The sequence below is a fragment of the Ochotona curzoniae genome, unplaced genomic scaffold, assembly GCF_017591425.1.
Source record: "Ochotona curzoniae isolate NIBS_2020 unplaced genomic scaffold, NIBS_Ocur_1.0 scaffold_4506, whole genome shotgun sequence".
In the NCBI taxonomy this organism is placed as follows: domain Eukaryota; kingdom Metazoa; phylum Chordata; class Mammalia; order Lagomorpha; family Ochotonidae; genus Ochotona; species Ochotona curzoniae.
The window spans coordinates 7,312,920-7,337,462 of record NW_024467119.1 but is presented as its reverse complement, the minus strand read 5'-3'; the positions used below and the strand labels follow the sequence as shown (position 1 = coordinate 7,337,462).

The following is a 24,543-nucleotide window of genomic DNA, read 5'->3' as shown; positions in this document are numbered from 1 at the left end:
AGAGAGAGATGATTCGGCAACACTAACATCTGGAATTCCACCCAGCTGGCTTCCTCAACACCCACACATCCACGAGACCAAATGCTTTTTAAAACTTTATTTCAATGTAACTATGCTTACAGAAATACACTCAGATTGGTTAATATAACACAATTTAACTTATCCTACGATTTTGACCAAACACTTGGTACATGGTTTAAGATTTTTTTTTTTCCAAAAAAGGATTTGCAGCCAGGTTTATTTTTCTCTATCACAAATGTATAAAAGATCTTCCATCAATGCTGCACAAGGAGGCAGCAAAAACCTTGAGAAATTTACCTTTGGTTTGCCTTAGAAAAGTAATACGTATTGCACTGTGAAAGTTTTACAAAATCGGTGCAGTAAAACATCATTGTAATGTTTCAATGCCAGTTTGCAAAGTTCTGTAACTAATGAGGAAGGGCCAGACAGGAGAGCCGGAGAGCTCGGGAAGATGGGTCACACTGCATGTAGACTGTGAACGAACAAAACCCAGGTTGAGATCATGTCTTCAGTCCGAGTTAACACTGTCAGCTTACTGTATCTGCCGAAGCTAACGAGGAAATCCAGCACATTACGCTTTTCTGACACATGCAAAGGAAGAGAAGAACGTTTGTTCGTAGCTTTTCAGTCCTGAGGGGACGGTGTCCCACAGGCATTCCTTCCGTCGTCAGCAATCACGGGGTGGCGTGCGATGAGGTCTGCTTGGGTTTCCATTTGTATCAACACTCATACAAAGCAGTCCCCAAACTTAATGACCACGGGACTTCAGAAGTGATTCTAAAAAATAAAATGGCCCTTCTTGGAAGACTATAAGAAACACAGAGCCACAATTCAAAGAAGCCTTACCAAAACAATACAACACAAGTCCCCGCGAATTACATCTTAATAATAATAATAAAAAAGTAGCCCCAAATAAGCAGCTCTGTAAAGAAAAAAATATATAACTTAAAATACATTGAGAAACCAATGTGAAGATGAAGAGTAAAAGATACATTTTAATATGGCCATCTAAAATTAAAACATTCTACTAATTCAAGTTTATCACTAGCTAACTCGACATCAATTTACAATTTTTTTTTAAATTGTTGTTCCTTTATCAGAAGGGAAAGTTCTACTTTAATCTATGAAGGGGAGAGGGACTAGGAGACATTTCCACTATCACATTTTCCAAAAAAGAACTTCCAACCCGACCACGGAAGTTCATCACTGCTGGTTTCCTTTTTCCTGAAACATTGTTCGTAGCAGGTACAGAAGCACAGCGCTAACCTGCCGGACCCCTGGCACGTCACTGCTTCCTGCAAGACAGGCCTAGTCCATCAGTGTCCAGGAACGGGGATGGTCAACATTTAATACAGGATTTCTCTCTTTTTGTTCTGAGCATTCTAGTCTTAAAGACTAGATTAGAAACCAGTCGGAATCCCCAGAAGGCAAATTTTTCACCTGCAGTATGAAAGAATCCACAAGATCATCTTCAAACGGTTGCCCGATCTCCACTTTGTGCTTAAAATCCTTTTCTATAAAAGACAACTGAAGTACAACGCACCCTTGAGCATTAAACCAGCTGTTAGATTTAACTAGTTTTATAACTTAAATTTTAAAACATATATAAATATCTGCAGCTTGATCTTCCGCTGACAGTGATTGTCGGAGCCTAGATTTCAACATCTACAAATCCCCACTCGTGCACGCAAAACACACACCATGTATCACACAACGTATTCTTGTGTCTTCAAAGAATCTTCTGTTTCTTTAAATCTTTGGCCTCCCAATCGATTCCAAGTTCAGGTAACTTCTAACTCCAACTCTTCTGTCTGATCTTGACAAGTGTCCCACTCACCCACTGATGCTTGTCCTAATGGTTCACGTGTACTGACCAAGCCCCGAGCCTGCCCAGAGACCGGATGAAATGCCATGAGCAGGCAGTGCTGCAGCTCACCTGGGGCCTCTCCTGGGGCCAGCAGGTGGCACAGGGACAGGACGCCCACCAGGGCTGTGGAGATCCCTGAGAAAGTGTGATTTTTTTGTTTAACCTGTAGACTGTACTCAAGTTACAGCAGCCTTCTTACTGTCTGTGGGAAGCTGAGCTTGGTTGGCCAGCACCCATGCCACCTGCACTCTTGTTGGCCTCAGACTCTCTCAAGAGACAGTCTGCAGAGTCTGAAGGAGTTGTTCTCTCCCAATTCCAGGTTTGCAATTTCCAAGTATCGTTTTGCTGTTCTTATTCAGTCAAGCAGCCACACAGACAGCAACCACCTATGAGAAAGCATTCTTCTCAAAGGTAGAGTTCAAATTAGGAAGCAGCTGTACCAAAAATGGGCAAAGAATTAATGGCTGATATTGGAGATAGAAATTTGTTCACTATGAAACCTAGTGTTGCATTTATGGCAAAATCGAAACTGAGATGTGAATTTACTATAGCCATTCAAAATAAATAATCTCGAAGAAACAGATTCTAGCAAGATACAAGATGAGAAAATTGGAAAAAAAAAAAATCAATGGATTGAATCAGCACATTTCATTTGCTTACCAACTTGCACACACATCTTGCCAAAAGACAATCATAGCAAAGGAAACAAAAGAAAACCTCTTTTGCAAACAGGTCCTAAAAGCATCCCTCCAAAGAGACCAAAATAGACATGCATATATATGCATAAAGTGTTACTGTCCAACACAAATGTTATCTCTACAAGGATTTAAATGCATAGGTTAAAAAAAAACCACAAAAACTGTGCAACATCTGAAGCCATTAAAGCACCAGAAAAAAAAATTTAAAAAAACCACCCAAAATTACTGCCTTTAACAATGAACATACACAGGAAATATTGATCAAAATTCAAGAAGTAAAACACCTGGACTAATATATTGTCCACTGCTCGGGAGACTTTTTCTTCAATTCAAATGTCTTCTCCTTATCTCTATAAAGAAAAACCTTAAAGTGCTAATTTTATAAAGCAGGCAAAATTCTTCAAGTAATCTGCTATTAAGTAAGCCAATCTCTATAAACCTAAACAAGGAACTACAACATAAAGGGAAACAGGAAGAAAGACACAGAGAGAAAACTCCAGCTGGACCAAGCAAGGGCACGGCTGCCGTCGCGCTGTGGCCTTGCATGTCACGCCCAGGCGTCCTGTTGGCTTAGCATGCCTTTGCATGTGCTAAAACTTACACAACCATCAACAGGCGCACACAGAGCCCCAAGGAAAAGAAAGTCGCTGAGAAACCGACACTGGACGTTGACTACAGCAATCTTAAAAAGGTGTCTACCCTATAAACAAAATGCAACCATTCTTACATACTAAGAACTGAGACTTGTGTCCAGTTTTGTTACTCCTGTCCTTTAGCTGCTTTTTCAAGGAAGTACACGTTCACCAAGTGGCGATTGAGGTGTTTACTATAATCTTTTTCCTTTCTAAATGAACGGTCACAGAAGATACAAACAAAGTCTCCCTCGGCCGCTTTGGCCCCCAGGGCTTCCTGGGCATCTTTGCTCCGGGTCTCCCGAGGAGCCGGCCGCGCGCCGTGCAGCCCAGAGTCGTCACTGCCCTCCGACATGTTGTCACTTAGGTCGCTACCATCGTGACTGTGGATGCCTTCATCTTCCTCGATTTCCGGAGACTCATTTCCTGCCAGGGTGGCGGGAGGCGAGGCCGGGGCGCTGCTGGAGGCGGCTTCCTGTTCTGCCTGTGCAGTGGGCAGTAGCAGCGAGGATGGTCCTTCCACGGGTGGGTCCTGAGCAGCACAGGGACCTTCGGCCATGTTCTCATCTGTGAGCATCTCCGTCTCCCGAGGCGCTGTGTCTGCCTGCTGCTGGCCCGGCGTCGTATGATCATCCACTGTGCCTGGGCTTTGTTCCGAGGATGGACAGCTGGCAGCGCTGCTAGCACCAGCAGCCACATGAGCTCCATGCGGCCCTGTCTCTGCAGCTGCTTCGTTTTCGACAGGCATCTCTGGGCTTCCTTCACCTTCCGAGCCTGCCCTTGGGTCTGGTGCCTCCCCTGCCAGGGAGTCTTCCTTGGGCAGCGGTGGTGATGGCAGGGCAGGCTCCTGGGGGGCTGCACCTGCCTTGGGCGGCTGGCTGTCTTTGACAGGCACTAAGCCAACCTCAATGAGGACCTGCTCCTTCCGTGTCATCTCATCCTGCGGGTCGTACTTCTCCTTCCTGCTCTCTCTGCGAAGAGGGGACTTTCTGGGAAGTGGGTCCATGGGAAGCGGATGTTCTGTGGGAGGCGGGGGCTCCACCGGCACAGACCCCACGGCAGGCGGCAGCCCCACGGGAGGAAGCAGCCCGACCCCTGCAGCAGCCCCGGGAGTAGGCCCTGTGGGAGGAGAGGCCTTGGTGGCCGGCTCCTCCGGGGCAGGTTCCTCCGGAGCTGGCTTCCTTGCAGCAAGCTTGCTGCTTCTCTTACTTGGTTTGTTTTTCAGAGTTTTCTTCTTCGTACTCGTACTTTTCTTCACGCTGGGAGCCTGCTTCTCACCCTCCTCGGCTTTGCTGTCAACCTTTGGGGCTTCCTGACTAGTTCTGCACTTGCCTTCCGCCTTCTTTTTCTTTTTCGCTGGGGGCTCCTCCTCGTTGGGCGCCTCCTGCGGGGAATCAGATCCGGCGCCCACCTTGCGCTTGCTTTTCTTGGTCTTGCCAGGCTTTTCGGGACTGCTGCCCGTGTGTGCATCTGCCTCTCTCACCTCGGCCGCCAGCTTGCGAGTTCTGGTGCTCACCTGCATCGCTGAGACGCTGCCACAAGGCTTCTCTTTTGAAGCACTATCTTTTTTCTCCACTTTCACAGACTTCTCATTTTTCTTCCCGGCCGTATCTCCCTTTGTCTTGGTCGGCTCTGTTTCGGCTTTCTCATTGGTAGTACTGGCATCTGGCAGGTCAGCCTCTCGCTTTTTGGTTTTCTTTAGTTTCACCTTTGAGACATCCATAGTTTTATTTGGACAAGTGGGATGCTTTGACTTGAAATGGTACTGCAGGTTGCACTTCTTGGAAGCTGCATAGTCACACACAGGGCAGTTGAACTGCCGTGGGTTAACGTGCAGCTCCACATGTTTCTTGAAATTGCTCCTGTCGGCTGTTTTGTAGTCGCAGTGTGGGCAGTTCAGGGGCTTGGGCCCATTGTGAACCTGCCGCGCATGGCGAGTCACTTCGTGCTGATTAGAGGCCACGTAGCTGCACTGATCACATTTAAATGGCTTCTCACCTGAGGGTAAGCAAGGGTTAAACACAGGTTAAGACACAGACTCAAGGTTTGCGGAAATATCTAGGCATATAAGGAAAGATGTGCAGTCACAGGGACCACTGACTGAAGACCATCATGCACCTCCATTTACCATATTCATCTGTACGGTTGCCCTGATGCTAGACACTGGCTCACAGGGCAGAGGGCGATTAAGTCAGCTGGCCACCTCCGTCTTCAAATGAGCAATCGCCCACTCGGACTACATCAAACCAGCAGTTAGCACACAAGTACCAGCACCAGCAGGGTCCTGCCGGGCAATGTATACCAATTCTGGAGGCTAGGCCACTCGCTGCAAGTCATCTTAAATGTGCTCATGTTTAACCAAAGCAGATAAAGACTGCCATCCCCCTGCAGTGCGAAGGCCCCGCGGGAGGAGTGCCTTCCAGGCCCAGGAACAACTGAATCACTTTGTCCAGGGTAGCAGGTGGGAGGTTCCACCCCCTGAACTTTTCAAAGGCCAGATTTTGCTACTTGGAGCAAACACGAGGGCAAGAAAAAACTTTTCTTAGTTTGCTCTTCATCATTTCCAGAACAGGAGCAGAGAAACCCAAGAAAATGAGCAGTGGCATACAAATAGATATGGTAAATGACACATGCAAACACAGTCGTATCACAGATACACACAAGACCAGAGCCAGCCCACCCCCATGACAGGCAGAGGGTGCCACATTCCACCTGCATACATACCCAGCTAGATCACACGCTAGTAAATATTACCAAGTGGTATCCACACCCCACTGGTCCAAAGGAATGCATAGTAAGAAAACGGAAATTGACATTTATGAAAATTCATCTCAAACATCCTGAAATTCACACCAAGTCGTTAAAATATTTCATAAACCAAAACTTAAGACATTAAGCAAAACCATGTGGACATTAAGCTTTACAAGAATAGAAAACGTCTGGTTAGGAAACAATCACAAACACAGAAAGTCGGACTTTTCAGACTGGACAGGTGACCGGCTGCACAGCTCCGGCCCGCGTGAGTGTGCCCTTAGACCCCTAAGTAGTGAGGTCCCCACAACATGCCACAGTAATCCACACTTGGCCCCAGAACTGCCCCAATCAGCGCTGTAAACAGACATGAAATAAAAAATGACAGATGAAATTAATGGCTAAGAGCTTAATCTAAAGTTAAGAATATCTGGGCAATAAAACATGCAAGCCTCTCGGAACTATGTAAACAATATTAAAAATAAAACTTTAAAAATATGAGCTCTGCAACTCGCTTCATGTAAAACCTTAAGTGAAGTATTGAAAGCTCTTTGGGGCTCAATTTCCCCAACTATAGAATAGTCTTATCTATAAGATAACATCTTAAGTGTAATACACTGGCCAATCCATTCTACATGAGTAAACACTCACTCTTGTGAGCTCTAAGTGTTGAGTTCTAGTAACACAAAGAGCCAGGGCTAGTGTTAGGGTACATCAGGCTAAGCCCATATTTGTGATACCTGCCAGCAGGACCCATGGAAGTGCTGGTTCAAGTCCCAGTGCTTCAGCAGGAGATGGTTGAAGTACTTGAGGACCAGTTCCTGGCTTCTGGCTCTGGCTCCTGACCCCAGGCTCTTGGCTCTGGCTCTGGCTCTGGCTCCTAACTCCAGGCTCCTGGCTCCAGGCTCCTGGCTCTGGCTCTGGCTCCTAACTCCAGGCTCCTGGCTGCAAGCTCTGGCTCTGACTCCTAACTGCAGGCTCCAATCTCTGGCTCTGGCTCTGGCTCCTGACCCCAGGCTCCTGGCTCCTGGCTCTGGCTCTGGCTCCTAACTCCAGGCTCCAGGCTCTGGCTCCGACTCCTAACTGCAGGCTCCAGGCTCTGGCCTGACCCAGACCTGCTTGTTGTGGTGATTTGGGGAGTAAACTGATGGGTACTCTGTTGTCAAATGAATAAATACCTAAAAAATAAGTATGAGGAAGTGTCAAGTACATATCCTGCATCTTTTCGGTAAAACCCGATCTCAAAATTAACAAAACTGATTGGTGTTTTTAATGAAAACAATGTGTTAATTTTTTTTTTTAATTCCACAATTTAAAAAATCCCATCAACTTATAACCCTCCCAACCAAGGAGGGAATCTATGCAGCAAGCATAGTTTAAGTACAAGCTTCTGCTAAAAAACATGATGGCAAGGCCAGTGCTGTGCTGCGGCAAGTTAGCCTGCTTCTTCCAGTCCGCCTGCTCCACCTTCAACCCAGATTCCTGCCGCAGTGTGTGAGCAAGCAGATGCTGCCCCAGGGCTTGACACCTGCTCCCCACATGGGGGAATCCAGATGGAGCTTCAGGGTCCTGGCTTCCACCTGGCCAGCCCTGTCCTTCTGGCTATTCGGGAATGAACCAGCAGATGGGAAGAGCTTTCTGCTCCTCTCTAGCTCTGCCTTTCAACCCTTAGCTAACATGACGTTTTCATGTTGTCAGTACCAATGGATTCCCTTTCCCAATTCTGGTATCACCAATATTTTTAAGCTTTACAAATACACCAGTTCAGTATTTTTCCCAAACCTACTTTCAAGTAGACATAAGGGGAAAAGGGAAAAAGGTTTTTTACAAGTTTGACAGTTCCTAACGGGAATAACACACAAAAGGCTAACAGAAGTTTTTACCTGAAGACTAACAAGGACATCTGATGGATTAATGGGTAACCACTCTACAATCAACACAGTGATGACTGGTAACGCAACACAGGCTGTCTCAGGAAGTGTTTATAGAGTACTGCTCTTTTTTTATTTTTAAGATTTTTTTTTTTTTATTGCAAAGTCAGATATACAGAGAGGAGGACAGACAGAGAGGAAGATCTTCCATCCATTCATTCATTCACTCCCCAAGCAGCCACGACGGCCAGAGCTGCGCCAATCCAAAGCCAGGAGCCAGGAACTTCTTCCAGGTCTCCCACATGGGTGCAGTGTCCCAAGGCTTTGGGCCGTCCTTGATTGCTTTCCCAGGCCACAAGCAGGGAACTGGATGGGAAGCGGGGCTTCTGGGATTAGAATCAGCACCCATATAGGATCCTGGCGCATTCAAGGCAAGGACTTTAGTTGCCAGGCCACAGCGCCAGCCCCAGAGTTATTATAATGTTTGAGAAACCTTTGCAGTGGGAAGACTTTGAGGGCACTGCCCCAAAGGGCAAGGAACATCTCTGAGTAAGAAAGTCCCATGTCTTCATCTGGGGAAGTCACCCAGTTGAAATAGTTACCAAGCTGTATACTTAAAAGACATGTACTTTCAGGGTTGGTGCTGTGGCTCAATCGACTAATCCTCCACCTCCAAGTACCAGCATCCCCTAAGGGCGCCAGTTCATGTTCACTTCCCACCGTGCTTATGGCCTGGAAAAGCAGTCTACTGGCTCCAGTCCTTGGGTCACTGCACCCACGTGGGAGACCCAGAGGAAGCTCCTAGCACCTAGCTATTGGCTTCAGATCATCTCAGGATTAGCCAATTGGGGAATGAGCTAGATATAAACCTAAAAAACAAAAATTACTTTTCATAAAATACTATTAAAATATTCATTCTAAGGATTGGTGTTATCATGCAGCAGGTTAAGCAGCAGCCTGCAAAGCTGCATTCAAGTTCCGCTTCCCATCCAACTCCCTGCTAATGCTCCTGGGAAAGCAGCACAGGATGGCCTAAGTGCTGTGGCCCCTGCAGCCACCTGAGAGATTCAAAAAAAGTTTCTGGCTCCAGGCTGGTCCAGATCTGACCCATGGTAGCTATTTTGGAAGTCAATCGGCAAATGGAAGATCTCTCTCTCCCTGGCCCTGCCTTTCCAATAAGTAAATTTCCAGAGACCAGCATTATCAGTGGGTTAAGCTGCTGCTTGCATCACACAGTAGCACCTGTTCCAGTCCCACTATTCCACTTCCGATTCCCAGGAAAGCCATGTGCCCTGTCACCCATGTGGGAGATGGTGTTCAAGCCTGCTGGCTTTGCCCTGGCCAGTGCTGGTCACTGCAGACAAGAATCAAACCAACAAATGGAAAAATATGTTCTCTCTCTCTCTCACACACACACACACACACGCACACACACACACACACTTTCTTTCAAACCAATAAATAAATCTTTAAAACTTCTTTTCTAAGGGTGGGCATTTGACATGGCACTTGGGAGGCCCAGTTCAACATTCCAGATCTTCCTGATGCCAGCTTTGTGTTCACAAGCACCTGGCAGGCCACATGCAATTGCTCACAGTGATTGGATGGCCACTACCCACAGGTGACCCACACAGAATTCCTGGTTTCTGTCTTAGTCCTAGCCACGGAGGGCATCCAGGGAATCGCCAATATATGAGTGACCTCTCTTTCAAACAAACAAAAAATGCCATCTAATTCTATAGTTTATGCAAACACTCTAACACACTTATATAGTCACATTTCACATAATCAGGTCCTCGCCTTGAATGCGCTGGGATTCCGGATGAGCACCAGTTCTAATCCCGGCGGCCCTGCTTCCCAACCAGCTCCTTGCTTGTGACTTGGTAAAGCAGTCAAAGACAGCCCAAGGCCTTAAGACCCTGCACCTGTGTGGGAGACCAGGAAAAGGTCCCAGGCTCTGGTTTCAGATCAGCACAGCTGAGGTTGTTGCAGCCATTTACTTGGGGAGTGAATCAACAGACAGAAGATCTTCCTCTCTGCCTCTCCTCCTCTGTGTACATATGACTTTCTAATACAAACAAAATAAATCTTGGAAAAAAATGCATAACATGAAATATGCATCTGAGGGACTAGAGGACTGCCTATTTGTAACTCCCCAGCTTTCTCAATGCAGTGTACCACGGTTCCCACTGCATTGCATTGCAGCTGCTTCACTGGGAGTCTCCTTCTGAACCATACATGTGTGTGATTCAGATTACCTAAGACGCCAGCTTCCCACCTTCTCATGTTGAAGACCATTAACGAAGCCTGTGTGCTGACATGCTAACTAACCCACATACCAGGACACACACTGTCATCAACAGCAAACGCCATCTCAGCAGGTGTACCGTAAGGAGCGGAAGCTACTACTTAGTAGCTACAACTATTAAGGCATAGAAACAGGTAACTAGACAGAAACAGCAACCTTTAAAACACAGCAAGCTTACTCCAGACAGCATCTAGCATATCCACACCAAACTGCTTCTGGCATATGAGTCTGTGCTAAAACACCATGAACATCTAAACGGTGACAAAGCAGTACAATGAGTGGATGTAACTGTGCTGTCCTTCTGACCCAGGAACTGCACATCACTCACAGCAGGTCAAGCAGAAGTGACTTCAAATGAGACATGGTCCAAGGTGGACATGAAGCCTCTAATTTCCAGCATACAACACGAGGGACAGATGAAAAGTTACAGGATGCTTTGAGAAAAAGCAGATTAACAGGACAGTGCGTTCTGCAGGGAAAATGATTCCAGGCTTTAGTTTCCCCACTGGTAAAATGCGGTTCCAAGATTTCTAAAACACAGCCCAGCCAGGGGGGTTAACAGGCAAGAGCCCCGAAGCACTCCATTCCCAGGCCAGACAGGACTCAGCTGCAGGAGGACAGACTCCTCACCACCCAAGGCTGCACAGGATGGGGCAAAGGCGAGCCGGCTGCGGGGCACAACTCCCAGAGGAGTATGCAGTAACAGGACACCGGCTCCAGGCAGCCAACACCAGCAGAACACTGGGACCCGGCTCGGCTCACTCTCACCACTGCAAACTGAAGGCAGCAAACGCCACCAACAACGCAGCTCAAACCACACAGGGCATTTTAAATGTCCTGGTAGTCACAAAGGTAAAATGTAAATAGGTGACAGTAACTTTGCTGCATTTTTAAACCCAATATTCAATATTCTTAACACGCAATCAAAATTTCAAAACTAATATTTTTGCAGGTTTTAGCTCATAGGTTGGGTATCCATCTCAATTTTAACTGGCCACATTTTACAAGTACAGCAGCCACACATGGCTGTTTCTCTGCAAGTGGACAGCACAGATCTAGGGTAACTATTAACTTAAGGGAATTGGCTCTAGACTTGTGCAAATAACAAGATTCTTTTTTTTTCCCCCAAACAACAAGATTCTGGCAAACGTTCTCCTTGGAGACACACGTTCTAAACCTGGAAGGGGAGTGAAGAAGTGGCTTGCCAAGGTCACCTGGGACCACTGCAACCATTCAGCACGAGCACGCCGCTGGCTCCTCCATGGGGCCGCCTCATACAGACCCCAGCCCGAGGAAGGTGGCTGCTGCCATTCCTGTAGTCAACTTCTCACTTGTTTCAGAAGAAAACTAAGACGCTCCCCCAACAGCAAATACACACACATATTACTCAGTTCCACAAGTTCTACCTCTGGGTTCCATGTTAAGAATGCCCACTTAAACACAGCTCCACTGTAACAGAACACTGATTTTTAATTTCTAATCCCTGTATTAAAAACAAATCATAAACAAATGTATTGGCTACAGGTCTAAAATAAAAAAAAAAAAATTTACAACGAATTTACTTAAAAAGCTACAGAGGTTCTCATTTTCTTACCAACCTGAATGAGTTCGCATATGTCGAGTTAGATGAGTCTTCTGAGAGCTCGAGTAGGGACAAAGTTCACATTTATATGGGCGTTCTCCTGCAAAACAACAAATTAGCACCTCAGTGCACCAAAATATGCCAGACACAATCTAACAACATAACAGTACTCAGCACAGAACACTTTCAATGAGGATCCCCACCCATTCCTGGCCAAAGTCAAGGCATTACATTATTACAAATGTAAATCGCTTATTCCTTAATTCATATAACATTATTTCAAGATAGTTGACAAGGTATCAAACAACATTCTCTGTCACTCTTGCCTTTCAAATAACTAAATCCTTTAAAAAAAAAAAAAGAAGCAAAGGTAAGCTCTATTTGCAAGCACTACAAATGCAGAGGAACCATATGGGCGCATATGAGCATCAGATCCTGTCCCGGCTGCTCCACTTCCCATCCAGCTCCCTGCTTGTGGCCTGGGCAAGCAGCAGAGTACGGCCCACAGCACTGGGACCCTGCACACGCACAAGAGACCCAAAAGCAGCTCCTGGCTTTGGCTCAGCTCAGCTTAGCTCTGGCCATTGCGACTACTTCCATGCGAGAACCATAGCATAGATCTTTTTCTCCTTCTTCCCTTCTCTCTGTAAATCTGCCTTTCCAATAAAAATAAATAAATCTTTAAAACTTAGAATTATCCTTTGAAAAACACCAAAAGTTTCTAATGCTGTTACTTGGCCATTTTTATTTAGGATTTATTTATTGGAAAGGCAGATACACAGAAAGGAGGAGAGACAGAGGAAGATCTTCCATCCAATAGTTCACTCCCCAAGCAGCCACAACAGCTGGAGCCAAGCCAATCCAAAGCCAGGAGCTCTTCTGGGTCTCCAATGCGGGTGCAGGGTCCCAAGGCTTTGGGCCGTCCTTGACTGCTTTCCCAGGCCACAAGCAGGGAGCTGGATGTAAAGCAGGGCCGCTGGGATTAGAACTGGCGCCCGCCCATATGGGTTCCTGGCACGTTCAAGGCAAGTACTTTAGCCTCTATGTTATCGCACCAGGCCCACTTGGGCATTTTTCCTGTAACTGATTACCACAATCTCAAGTTAGTGCAAAGGAACTAACTTGAGGATGTTACTGTTTGAAGTGAAAACCTCAAGTAAGAGGCAGCTGCTAACATGTGTAAGACAGCTGCGTCACTAGTGTACGAACATAAAGTCCCAGGGACAGAGAGCATCTGAGGACGGGGTCAGGGATCCTAAAGCTCAAAGCCAAGATGGGTTCTGGACATAGGCTGTCAACCACACAAGAGTCTAGGAAAAAAAGCTGGATGATAATTTTTTTTTTAATTTGGTCTTGGGCAAGATTCTTTCACAGCTCAGTTTCTGATCTAGAAAAACATTAGCCCTGGGGCAACCTATGGCATGGCAGTCAGTCACTGGCACCCTGGCCCCTCCACATCTATTCCAGCTCCCCCCGCGTGGGCACCCTGGAAGGCAACAAACAAGGGCGAGCACATGGTTCTCTGCCACCCACAAAGGAGACCCAGGCTGGCTCCAGACTGGCCCAGCGGGGGGAGACACTTGGGATAAGAATCAGCGCATAGGATGCGTCCTTGGTCTGACTGCTTTTCAAATAAAAACAAGTAACTTTGACCTTCAAAATAAGTAAGACATTCTTTAAAGCAAACAAAGAACCTTCAGTTTCTACAGCTGTGCACCTGCTGAGCCAAGCCCTGTGTTCACTACCAGCTACTAATGGTTTATACAACAAGCTATCAGACAGATGTATGTAGCAAGGTTAGCAAAGATGGCATGAAAAGAATGAGGCGTGGTCACTAGAAGAACTATTCTGAGGTCACTGGCTGGAAGCTGTCAGTGGTACCCAGCTGGGGGCGACAGAACAGAATGCCTACTTTATGACGTGGAAGCAGCAAGAGTTTAAAATGTTCATGTGTTTCTGCATAAGCACTCATGCAGCCATCAAGCACATGAAAAGATGCACTTCACCACTAAACAGGAGGAAAATGGAATGAAGACCCCCAGCCCCACCCAGTGGCCTGGCTGCTCAAGTCCTCACCTTGAAGGTGCTGGGACCCCATATGGGCGCTGGTTCTAATTCCGGCAGTCCCGTTCCCATCCAGCTCCCTGCTTGTGGCCTGGGAAAGCAGTGGAGGATGGCCCAATGCTTTGGGATCCTGTACCCATGTGGGAGACCCAGAAGAGCTCCTGGCTCCTGACTGGTGCAGCTCTGGCCCTTGCAGTCACTTGGGAGTGAATGGAGAAAAGATCTTCCTCTCTGTCTTTCCTCCTCTGAATATATATCTGATTTTGCAATAAATATACAAAACAGAAAAGAAAACCACTAGCCCCTGTCCTGGCACTACAGCATGGCAGGGTAAGCGGCCACCTTCCACAACAACATCCCATATGAGCACTGGTTCAAAAATACTGCCTGTGGCTGGCACCCCAATGGGTGCCAGTTTGTGTTCCAGCTGTCCCACTTCCAAACCAGCTCCCTGCTTGTGGCCTGGGCAAACAGAGGATGACCCAAGTCCTTGGGACCCCGCACCCATGTAGAGACCTGGAGGAGGTTCCACGAGCCAACAGATGCAAGATTTTTCCTTCTCCTCTCTGTAAATCTGCTTTCATATAAAAATAAATAAACATTTTTTAAAAAGAAAAAAAGTATTGATTGCTATACTTCTTATCCAGCTCCCGCTAATGTGCCTGTGCCTGGGAGAGCAGCAGAAGGAAGGCCCGCGTGCTGGGGTCCCTGCCACACAGGTGGCAGATCTGGGGATGCTTCAGCCTCAGAGCTGCCCTGCGTGTTGTGAGCTTTTCCGTGAGTCAACGAGAGCATGGGGCAGACTCTGCCTCCAGGAGTGGCAGAGAGAAAACCTCTCCATTTCAACCACTGTAATCGGAGAGATGGGTGTTAGCCACAACGAAGAGATTGAGGAAGTCAGAGCCCTCACACACTGCAAAGGGACTGTAAATGGTGCAGTAAAACCCAACAGTCACCCCAGGGCCCTGGAGTTCAACTGCTGCCCGCTCTCAAGAGACAAAAACTTGGGCCTGGCATGGTGGCCTAGTGGCTACAGTTCTCGCCTTGAATGCACCGGGATCTCATATGGGTGCCAGCTGCTCCACTTCCCATCCAGCTCCCTGCTTGTGGCCAGGGAAGGCAGTCGAGGACAGCCCAAAGCCTTGGGACCCTGCACCCGCATGTGAGCCCTGGAGGAAGTTCCTGGCTCCTGGCTTCAGATCGGCATAGCACCAGCCATGGTGGTCACTTGGGGAGTGAATCATTGGATGGAAGATCTTCCTCTCTGTCTCTCCTCTCTGTATCTGACTTTGTAATGAAAACAAATCTTTTTAAAAAAAGAAAGACAAAAACTTACTACACTAACTCAACTCACAGCTGAATGTGGACACCAACATCATTTGTCACACAGCGTAAATGGACACATCCACCCACTGCTGGAACACAAAACACTAAGTAAGCGGACCAGTGTCAATGGGCAGTAACGGGTAGTAACAAGCAGTGCTCAGATGTCAACATGGAAGCGCTCCTGGGCGACATTCTCCCAAGCAGATGTGGGTGGGTCCAGAGGACCCTGCTGGCATGGTTCCACATCCACGGATGGCAGGGCCAGCACAGTCCTGGCCCAGTGAGCCACAGGGCGTGGAAGTTATGTCAATAAAGATGCAATAAAAATGTCAATGGAAGAAAAAGTAAATAAACCTTGTCAGACTCAGCATGTGGAACCAGTCAAGGGTAATTTCCTGTTATCTTCTTTGAAAGGACAAGACTTGCTTTATCTGTGTAATTCCACCAACTAAGTGTAATTACTGTTCTACAAAGCTCAGTTAAGCACTCATTTCTTCAGTCACACGCATAGGCAAAAAAAAAAAAAAATCAACCTTAATTATTTTTAAAACTCTGTATTATTTGCAAGTCAGAGGAGAGAGGAAGAGTTGGGAGATAAGACAATGAGGGCTCCCATCACTGGCTCACTTCTGACATGCCCACAACAGCCAAGACCGAGCTGAGCCCCAGCCAGCGGCTGGGAACCAGATCGTCTGGGACCTAGCCACAAGCCACTGGCCCTCAAACTCTCAGTGTCCCAATCAGCAGGAAGCTAAATCCAGAGCGGAGCTGGAACCCAAATTTGGCACTCCAATTCAGGCATCCTAGCCCAGCCACTAGAGCCAAAACCAACCCCCCAAGATGATCCTTTGAAATAACATGCATGAACTGGTTACATTTCAAAAGCACAAAAATCAGTCTTTGATTAAAAAAAGGTCAACTTGAACAATGGTGATCCCTAACTCCACCACCACAGCTCACTTAGCAGTGGAATAATGGGATTTCTCAACTCTGCTACTTGCAATGGGCACCTGAGTCAATCAGTTCAGGCATTCCGATCCAAGATTCCTCTGTAAACATGCATGATTACTCACACACACTGCTTCCTCACTGGAGTGTTTGGAAGACTAGCACAGAATAGAAACAGCAGCAAGCCCTGGGCCCTCGGTAGGCTGAAAAAAAGCCATGAAGCCAACCTGCCGAAGATGAGACCTGCCGAGTACAGGCAGAGCTAGCAGAGATGGGCACCTGGCCTCTTTCCCAAGGCTCCCCAGCTCTGCCCTCACTTTCCAGCTCTACCCTTCAGCACTGTATCAATTCTCAATAAAAAGATTCAGAACTACCCACTGACCATCCTTTACAATCCCCACATGAAACAACCAAGAGCCTTCTGAGCCTAGCTCTGTGGCAGGGGGTTCGCCTTCCGGTCAACAGTTCCAGTCCCAGCTGCGCTCTCTACTTCTGATCCCCTTCCCTGCCAGCTGGCCTCAGTCCTAGGGCCCTGGCGGCCACACAGGAGGTCCAGATGAAGGTGTAGGCTGCTGGCTTCGGCCTGGCCCAGCGCTGGTTGTTGTGTCCCTCTGGGGGGTGAGCCAGTGGATGCGAGATCCTCTGTCTCTCCTTTTCTCCAAAACATAAATCTTAAAAATTTTTAAAAATTTAAAAAAGGGCCAGGGCAATACAGGCTAGTGGCTAAATCTTTGCCTTGTCTGCACCGAGATCCTGAGCTCCTGGTTCCGGCCAGCTGGGCAGTGACCACGCGACAGCGCATCTTTCTCTCCGACTCCCCTTCTCTCTGTAAATCTGCTCTTCCAAGAAAAACCAATAAATCTTTAAAAAAAAAAAAAAAGCTGCCCCCTTCAACAATGGCAGCCCCTGTGGGTGTAGGCTTGAGTCTTGCTCCGCTACCCTTTCCCCAGGCTCCCTGCCATGTGCCTGGGGAAGCAGCTCAGGAGTGGCCCAGGACTTGGGTGTCTACTCAGATGACCTTCCTGGCTCCTGACTCCAGGCTGGCCCAGCCCTGGCCACTGAGGAAGTGAATCAGTAGTTGGGACGATTTTTCTCTCTCTCTAAAACACTGCCTTTCAAATAAATAATTCCTCAAAACAAAAAGTCTACAGCTGGGCAGGCACGTAGCACAGCAGGGGAAAGCCACCGTCTGCTACACAGGTATCCCATGGGTGCTGTTTCATGTCCTGGCTTCCCAACTTTGGATCTCTTGCTAATGTGCCTGGGAAAAGCAGCAGATTGCCCAAGTCTGTGGGCCCCTGCTACCCAAGGGCTCTTGGCTCCTAGCTTCCACCTGGCCCAGCTCTAGCCACATCTCTTTCTCCCCTCTCTCTGTGTAACTCCGACTTTCAAATAAATCACTCAATTTGTGGGGAGAAGGAACAGAAAAAAGTCTTTCTGAAAAGCACCAAGAGGGCTGGCGCCACACTATAGTAGGTTAAATCTCTACCTGAAGCGCTGTAATCCCATCTGAGTGCTGATTAGTGTCCCAACTGTTCAACACAGCTCCCCGAGCATGGCCTGAGAAAGCAAGGGAGGCTGGCCTGAGTCCTTGGACTCTGCATCCACACGAGAGATCCAGGAGAAGCTCCTGGCTCAGGACTGGCCCAGCTCCAGCCACTGCAGCTATCTGAAGGGTGAACCAACAGATGGAAGACCTTTTTCTTTCTGGCGCTCTATCTCTCCTTCTCTCTGTAACTCTTTTTAAAACAAAATTAAATCCTTTTTTAAAAGCACTAAGGTTGGGCCTGGTGTGATAGCCTAGTGGTTGAAGTCCTCGCTTTTCACACACCAAGACCCCTTTCAGCGTTGGTTCTAATCTCGGCTGCCTGCTTCCCATCCAGCTCCCTGCTTGTGGTCTGGAAAAGAAGTTGAGGATGGCCCAAAGCCTTGGGACCCTGCACCTATGTGGGAGAACTGGAGGAAGCTCCTGGCTCCTGATCAGCTCAGCTCCAGCCATTATGGTCAGTTGGGGAGTGAACCAGCAAATGGAAGATTTTTCCACTCTGTAAATCTGACTTTCCAATAAAAGATAAATAAATCTTAAATAGGGCCCAGTGCAATAGCCTAGCAGCTAAAGTCTTGCACGCACTGGGATCCCATATGGGCAATGGTTTGTGCCCCAGCTCCCTGCTTGTGGCCTGGTTGGGCAGTCAAGGACAGCATAAAGCCTCAGGACCCTGCATCCACAGGAGAGACTTTTAAGAGGCTCCAGGCTTCTTGCGGCCACTGGGAGAGTGAATCAACAGACGGAAGATCTTCCTCTCGTCTCTTCTCCTCTCTGTATAACTGACTTTGCAATAAAAATAGTCTTTAAAAGGCGCCACTCAAGGACGGGGCTCCCTGCCACTCGTGCGGGACACGTGGTGTGCCTTCCCAGACCCTGGCTGCCACAGCTCCTCGAGTCAGACAGCAGATGGGCATCTGGCTCTTCTGCCTTTCAAACAGAGCACTCCTCGAGGTTAACTGAGGAGCGTCAGGCAGAAAGGGGAAGCGGTGCTAGCAGAAACGGCCGTTGGTCTGCAGCACCAAAATTGCCTCCAGCACCGGTGACACAATGTGAACACACTCGCGGCCATTCAACTGGGAACCAGTGTCGTGGCACACAGGGTCGAGCTGCTGCCCAAATGGGCACTGGATTGAGATCCTGCCACTCCACGTGCTGCGCGGTTGCCTGCAGCTACATCCTGGAAGGGCAGCAGAGCACGGCCCAGGCCTTGGGCCCCCAACATCGCACGGGAAGCCCAGGCGCAGTTCCCAGCTTGGAGCTGGCCTGGCCTGCTGTTGCCGGCATGTGGAAAGAGGACTAGTGGATGGAAGGACTCAATTTTTTTTCTCTGTCATTCTGCCTGCAAATAAATACGTAAATCTAAAAAACAAAACAAAACTTGTCTTTTTGATAGTCTTCCTGACTTTGAACAGGTCTTTTTAAACTGTCGGGACATACGGAACATACCTGCCTGCTTGCTTTCCTAAGAAGATGCTTTGACCATCTGTTAAAAACTGACCTGTCGCACTGTTTTGGAGACATAGTTTCATGAGCTCAATGCCTTCAGTCAAAACGCTCTTACACTACAAGGCTTTCATTAAAAGAGCGAAGCAAGGCTAATCACTGGCTTCAGTTTTTGAGTTAAGATCTCAATTCCCTTTGGAAACGAACGTTTCATCATGCATCGTCACATCAACACTTCTGCAGCCTGAGCTAACAGAACGCCTCCCGGGGCTGCTGGAATGGCAAGCACTGCGCCTCGCGGGTAAGCCTGACCACAGCGCCCCAATGGGAGTGTCTCATCAAGTCGTGCTCTGCAGTTCCAACCCAGTTCCCTGCTAATGCTCCCGCAAGGTAGCAGGGGATGGCCCCTCAGGGACCTGCTTCTGCACAGCAGACCTGCAGATGGAGTTCCAGGCCCTTGCTACTGCTCGCATTTGGGGAGTGACCCAGTGGAAGGAAGATGGATCTCTCTCACCAAGAAACAGCAAATTTGGAAACAATGAGTTCACCCAATTTTCCCTAAGCCTTAATTGTTCCCACCCTGAACAACCATGTAATCACAAGAAAAAAAAAAGAGGATCTCTCTCTGCCATTATGCTTTTCAAATAACTAAATACATAAACCTTACATATGAATGATTTAACAGGGTTATTTTGCATCAGTGTCTTATGTGTGCTGTCACTTAATCCTGTATGCTGGCACCCTATGAAGAGAATGAAGTGGGCCGGGCGCAGCACTCTAGTGGTTAAAGTCCTCGCCCTGTGTACAACAGGATCTCATATGGGTGTCAGTTTGTGTCCCAGTGGCCCTGCTTCCCTTCCTGCTCCCTCCTGTGGCCTGGGAAACCAGTTGAGACCCTGTACCCGCCTTGGGAGACCTGTACCAAAACCTTGGGACCCTGCGCCCATGTGGGAGAACTGGAGGAAGTTCCTGGCTCCTGGCTTCGGATTGTTGCAGCACTGGCTGTTGCAGTCACTTGGGGAGTGAATCAATGGACAGAAGAACTTGCTCTCTTATCTCTTCTCTCTGTATAACTAACTTTGCAATAAAAAAAATCTTTAAAAAAGATTTGAAGCACAAAGAGGATCGAGAACTTGCTTGTGACTGAAGTTAGCAAATAACGGACCCTAGACTGGAGCCCTAGGTGGGTCCCTTCTCCCCAGCACTACTCAAGCATTCAAGGGTAACCACCAGGAAGAGAGAAAACTGAAGATAATTTTATTTAGCACAAGGAAGCTGCGCTTACCTGTATGGGTTCGAACATGCTGAACGTAATTATTCTTTCTGTCTGAGAAGTAGTTGCACTTCCCGCACGTGTACACCTTCCTGGGGAAGTGGTTCCTCAGGTGCTTCCTCCAGTGGTACTCGCTCACCGTGGTGTACGTGCAGATGATGCACTTGTATACGCGCTCGTTGGCGCCGGCCCGGGTGTGGTGCTTCAGGTGCGCCGTGTAGTGGTCGTAGCGGTTGGTGTTGTAGCCGCAGCGCTCGCAGCGGATGGGGCCCTTGGAGAGATCCCCGTCTTCGGCGGGGGCAGAGCCAGCCTCCCTGGCTTTGGCTTGCTTCTCCGCGCTTTCTTCCACAAAAAACTTCTTGGCACTGTGGACGCGGATGTGGTGCACAAACTGCTCCTCCGACTCGGCTTCGTACTGGCACGGCTTACAGCGGAAGGGCTTGGTCTTCAAGCTCTTGCCTTTGTCCTCCGCTCCCGGGGCTTCGGCTGGAACGTCTTTATTGGAGCCATAAACCGCTGGCGTGGCGGCGGCCTCAAACACTGGCTGCTGTGGCTCCGTGGCACCGAGCTCCAGGCTCCGCAGCTCCATGCTCTGCAGTGCGCTGGATTCACCCTTTGCTTCCGAAGCCTCCTCAAGTCCTTCTCCATCACTGTCGGAGAAGTGGTCCCCAACAGGCAGCAGCTCTGCCATCTGTCTGTCTTCCCCCACCAGGTAATCACAGCAGCCGCCATTCACTTCCCCCGTCAGGGCCACGTTGGCCAGCATGATAAGCTGGGGGGCGGCCAGTTCCGCCTTGGAGAGCTCCTGTAAGTCATACATGTCGTTGGGCAAGGCCATGCCCATGTTGCCACTGTTGGTGAACAGCCCTCCTCCTCCAGGAGACTGTCCCATCACCTGGGTGGCCATGGCTGTATTCTGAAAACACACAAGACCGTCTGCTTAGATACCATGTGACTAACCTTCAAGCCAAGCATCACTGTTCATTCCTCACAACCTAAAAAACGGGACCCTGCGGGATAGCGGGTACCACCTTGCCTTGCCATGTGCAGATACTCAATATGGCTGCCAGTTCGTGTCCCAGCTGCTCCACTTCCCATCCAGCTCCCTGCTTGTGGCCTGGGAAAGCAGTAGAGGATGGACCCTGCGCCCACGTGAGAGACCCGAAGCAGCTCTGGGCTCCTAGCTTTGAACAGGCTTAGCTCTGTGAACAGGCTTGGCCCACTGTGGCCAGTTGGGGAGTGAACCAGTTAACAGAAAATCTTTCTGTATCTCCTTCTCTCTGTAAATCTAGCTCTCCAATAAAATTAAATAAAATCTTAAAAAACAGACAAAAGCAAAAAACATTTTCCCAATATAATCTTTAAACTCAATGAGTGGGGCTGGTTCAAGTCCTGGTTACTCCACTTCAACGCAACTCTCTGCTAATGTGGCTGGCAAAGCAGTGGGAGATGGCCCAAATCATGGGCCCCAGGACCCAAGTGAGAATCCAATAAAACGTGCCCTTGGCCTGGCCTAGGTTACGGCTACTCCCCCACTCTGCAACTCTGGCCTTTAAATAATAAAAACTTAAAATATTGGTTACATTGAATACTAAAGCAGGGACACAAGTTAAGCTGCTGCTTGGGGATCAAATTTCAATCACTCAGTGCTTCCCACCCAGCTCTTGCAAATGCAAAGGAAGCAGCAAAAGCAGGCCCAGATCCGTGGGTGCCTGCCACCCACGTGGGGGACCCAGCAGGGTCCTGATTGCCTGGCTTCCGTGGGCCTAACAGGGCTGCTGGGGGCTTGAGGGGTGTGAACCAGCAGACAAAAGATAAATATCCCTCTTTCTCCCTTTCTGGGCATTTCAAACAAAAAAGCACATCTTCAAAAGTTGTGGGAAAATGAAATTAAAGATAATTTTATTTAGCACTAGCAACAAACTTAAAATATTCCTTAATTCCTACAGCCACCAAGTTCTATCCCTTGAAAAAAAAAAAATTTGCGCCAACTGGACAATTCATCAACTGGTCTACCACCGGCAAGTCTTCCCTCAAGCACTTTTAATAATTCCGGTGCAAGAAAAAAGTAGCCTCCATTTTTTAATGTTAATTTAAATTGCTCCGAAAATTCAATGAAAGGCTCAATGGTCTCCATGAGACATCCACAAGCTATCCTGCGCATCTGTGAAGTTCACAAACACACTACAAAGTAGAAGCCTGTAATAATTGGTTAACTTAATTGAATCTCCTATGAACTAACTCCCAAAGAGTACGACTGTGAAAAAGCACCACTTAGTCCCTCTTGAATTTTCCATGACTGCAGTGTAAACGAAGACAACAACCAAAAAACACCCGAAGGAGAAAGGAAGTCGAGTTGACTCGGAACTTCACAAAATAAAGCTTTTTTTTTCACTTCTCCTCCCCGAAGAGAGCAATCCTCCAACTCCACACGGCTACCAGCTACTCACTGGCACCACGCTTGACTTGGCCTACTCGCCTAGGGGAAGCCATTACAAGATCACTTTCCTGCAAACAAGTTGGCCTTTTTCACGGCCTTGGCCACGCTCCTTCCCAACCTCAAAGGTGTCCTGCGCATTAGGACGGGCAGGGGCACCATGACTGGGAAAAGCCAAGCTCCCCCCTCCCCGCTGGAAACCGACCCACAAAAAGCAAAGTGTCGGCCCAAGTGTGTAAACACGGGCGGCCGGGTCCCGTGCGCCCTCAGAAGGTGCACAAAATGCCATCACAGGGCCGGAGGCCGAGGCCGTCCCGGGGGCCCCGCGCCACCGGGCGCCCCACCACGATCGGGGAAGGGCCTTCGGCGTCTCCCGGCAGGCCGGCCAAGCATGGCCCGGGAGCCCCGCGTGCCGCCCGAATTCCTGTGCGCCCGGCCGCCCGCGTCGGCCCCGGCCGCGGCATTCCGAACTCCAATAGGCATTCGGCCATTTTCTCAAAATACCAAACACAAAGCAGCTCTTTGCAAACTCGGGCGCTCTCGCTTCCTCTCGGCCCGGCCCGCTCGCAGTGCACACACACTCGCACCCCAAGTCGCCGGAGCTGCGCCCCCCACCCCCATGCCCGTGCTCTCCCCAACACTCAACCCGGGCACGCGCAAGCCGGCTGGGGACGAGCGCCGGGACCGAACCCCGTCTCCCCGGAGCCGCCGGGCAGCTCCCCTCTCCCCTGCCCGCCAAGGGCCCGAGTCCGGGCTGGAGGACGGAAAGTTACCTCAGCCGGCGTCGCCCAGCTCCCGCGACCGCCCCTCAGCCGGCTCGGGCGGACTCCGCGGGCGCCCTCCGGAGGCGTCGGGCCCCGAGCGAGCGCCTCAGGGGGGCCCCCCACGCGGGCCGGCGGCCGCCCCCGCGCCCCGGAAGTTTGCGAACTTCACTCCCCCCAAGCTCAGGGCCCACGACGCGCGTCCCTCGGCCGGGTCCGCCTCGGCTGCGCGGTGAGCGGGAGGCGAGGGCCGCGCGGGCCGGCGCGCAGAAATCGCTGTCCAGCCCCACGGGCGGCCACCGCCCGGGGCCCCCGCGGCTGACTCAACCCGCCCGGCCGGCCGCGCTCAACGGCGCCTTCCGGCGAAAGGGAGAGGCCCGGCCGGGGGTGGGAGTGAGGGGTGGCCGGCGGGGCCGGTGCGTGGGCCGGGAGGCCGAGGAAGAGGAGGAAGTTTCAGGACTAGGGCCCCGAGCAGCTCCGCTCTTGGCCTCAGAGCACCGCGCTTCCGAGGGGCGGCGGCGGCGAGGCCCCCGCGGGGGTGGCGGCCCCGCCTCGCCCGGGCTGGGGGTCCCCGGCGCCGCGCCGCTCCCCGCCGACGCCCCCCGGCCCGGCCCCCGGGCCCGCCGCGCTGTAACCCGATCCCGGCTCGGCCGCCAGCCCCCGCCAGCCCGGCGCGGTCGCCGCCGCCGCCGCCGCCGGAGCCACGGTATCTGCAGATCAGCCCTGGACAGCGCCTCGCTCCGCGTCCTTCCGCGCCCGCCCTCTCCCGCCGCCGCGGCCCGGCCGAGCCCCGCGCCGCACTCACCGTCCTCGGCCGGCGACGAGCGGCGGCCGAGCGGACGGGGCGTCTCGGTTCCGCCGCCGCTGACTTTTCTTTGTTGCTGGAGTTTCGCAGGAGGGGAGGAGGGCGGGGGTGGGGGGGTGGGGAGGCGGAGAGGAAAGAGGAGAAAAGTTGTGAGTTTTGGGGTGGTGGGGGGAGGCTCGCCGAGGCAGGGCCGCGAGGCGTGCAGGA

General features: G+C 49.9%; 1 protein-coding gene across 1 annotated transcript; it reads right to left on the bottom strand.

Moving 5' to 3' along the window:
- Window positions 1-82: 82 nt before the first annotated feature.
- Window positions 83-24,543, bottom strand: REST (RE1 silencing transcription factor). The gene is made up of 4 exons (XM_040966577.1): window positions 24,337-24,543; window positions 20,346-21,249; window positions 11,747-11,830; window positions 83-5,216 (listed from the first exon to the last, which is right to left on the bottom strand). Exons 2-4 carry the CDS (start codon window positions 21,238-21,240, stop codon window positions 3,346-3,348), a joined length of 2,850 nt encoding a protein of 949 aa, XP_040822511.1. The 5' UTR covers window positions 21,241-21,249; window positions 24,337-24,543; the 3' UTR covers window positions 83-3,345.

Bases quoted from the DNA above. Each gene is read 5' to 3' on its own strand.
- REST (XM_040966577.1), bottom strand. From the start codon at position 21,240: ATGGCCACCCAGGTGATGGGACAGTCTCCTGGAGGAGGAGGGCTGTTC. The intron at 11,831-20,345 runs GTAAGCGCAGCT...GTTGTTTTGCAG, and splicing joins GCATGTTCGAACCCATACAG to GAGAACGCCCATATAAATGT. The intron at 5,217-11,746 runs GTTGGTAAGAAA...GCTTACCCTCAG, and splicing joins ACATATGCGAACTCATTCAG to GTGAGAAGCCATTTAAATGT.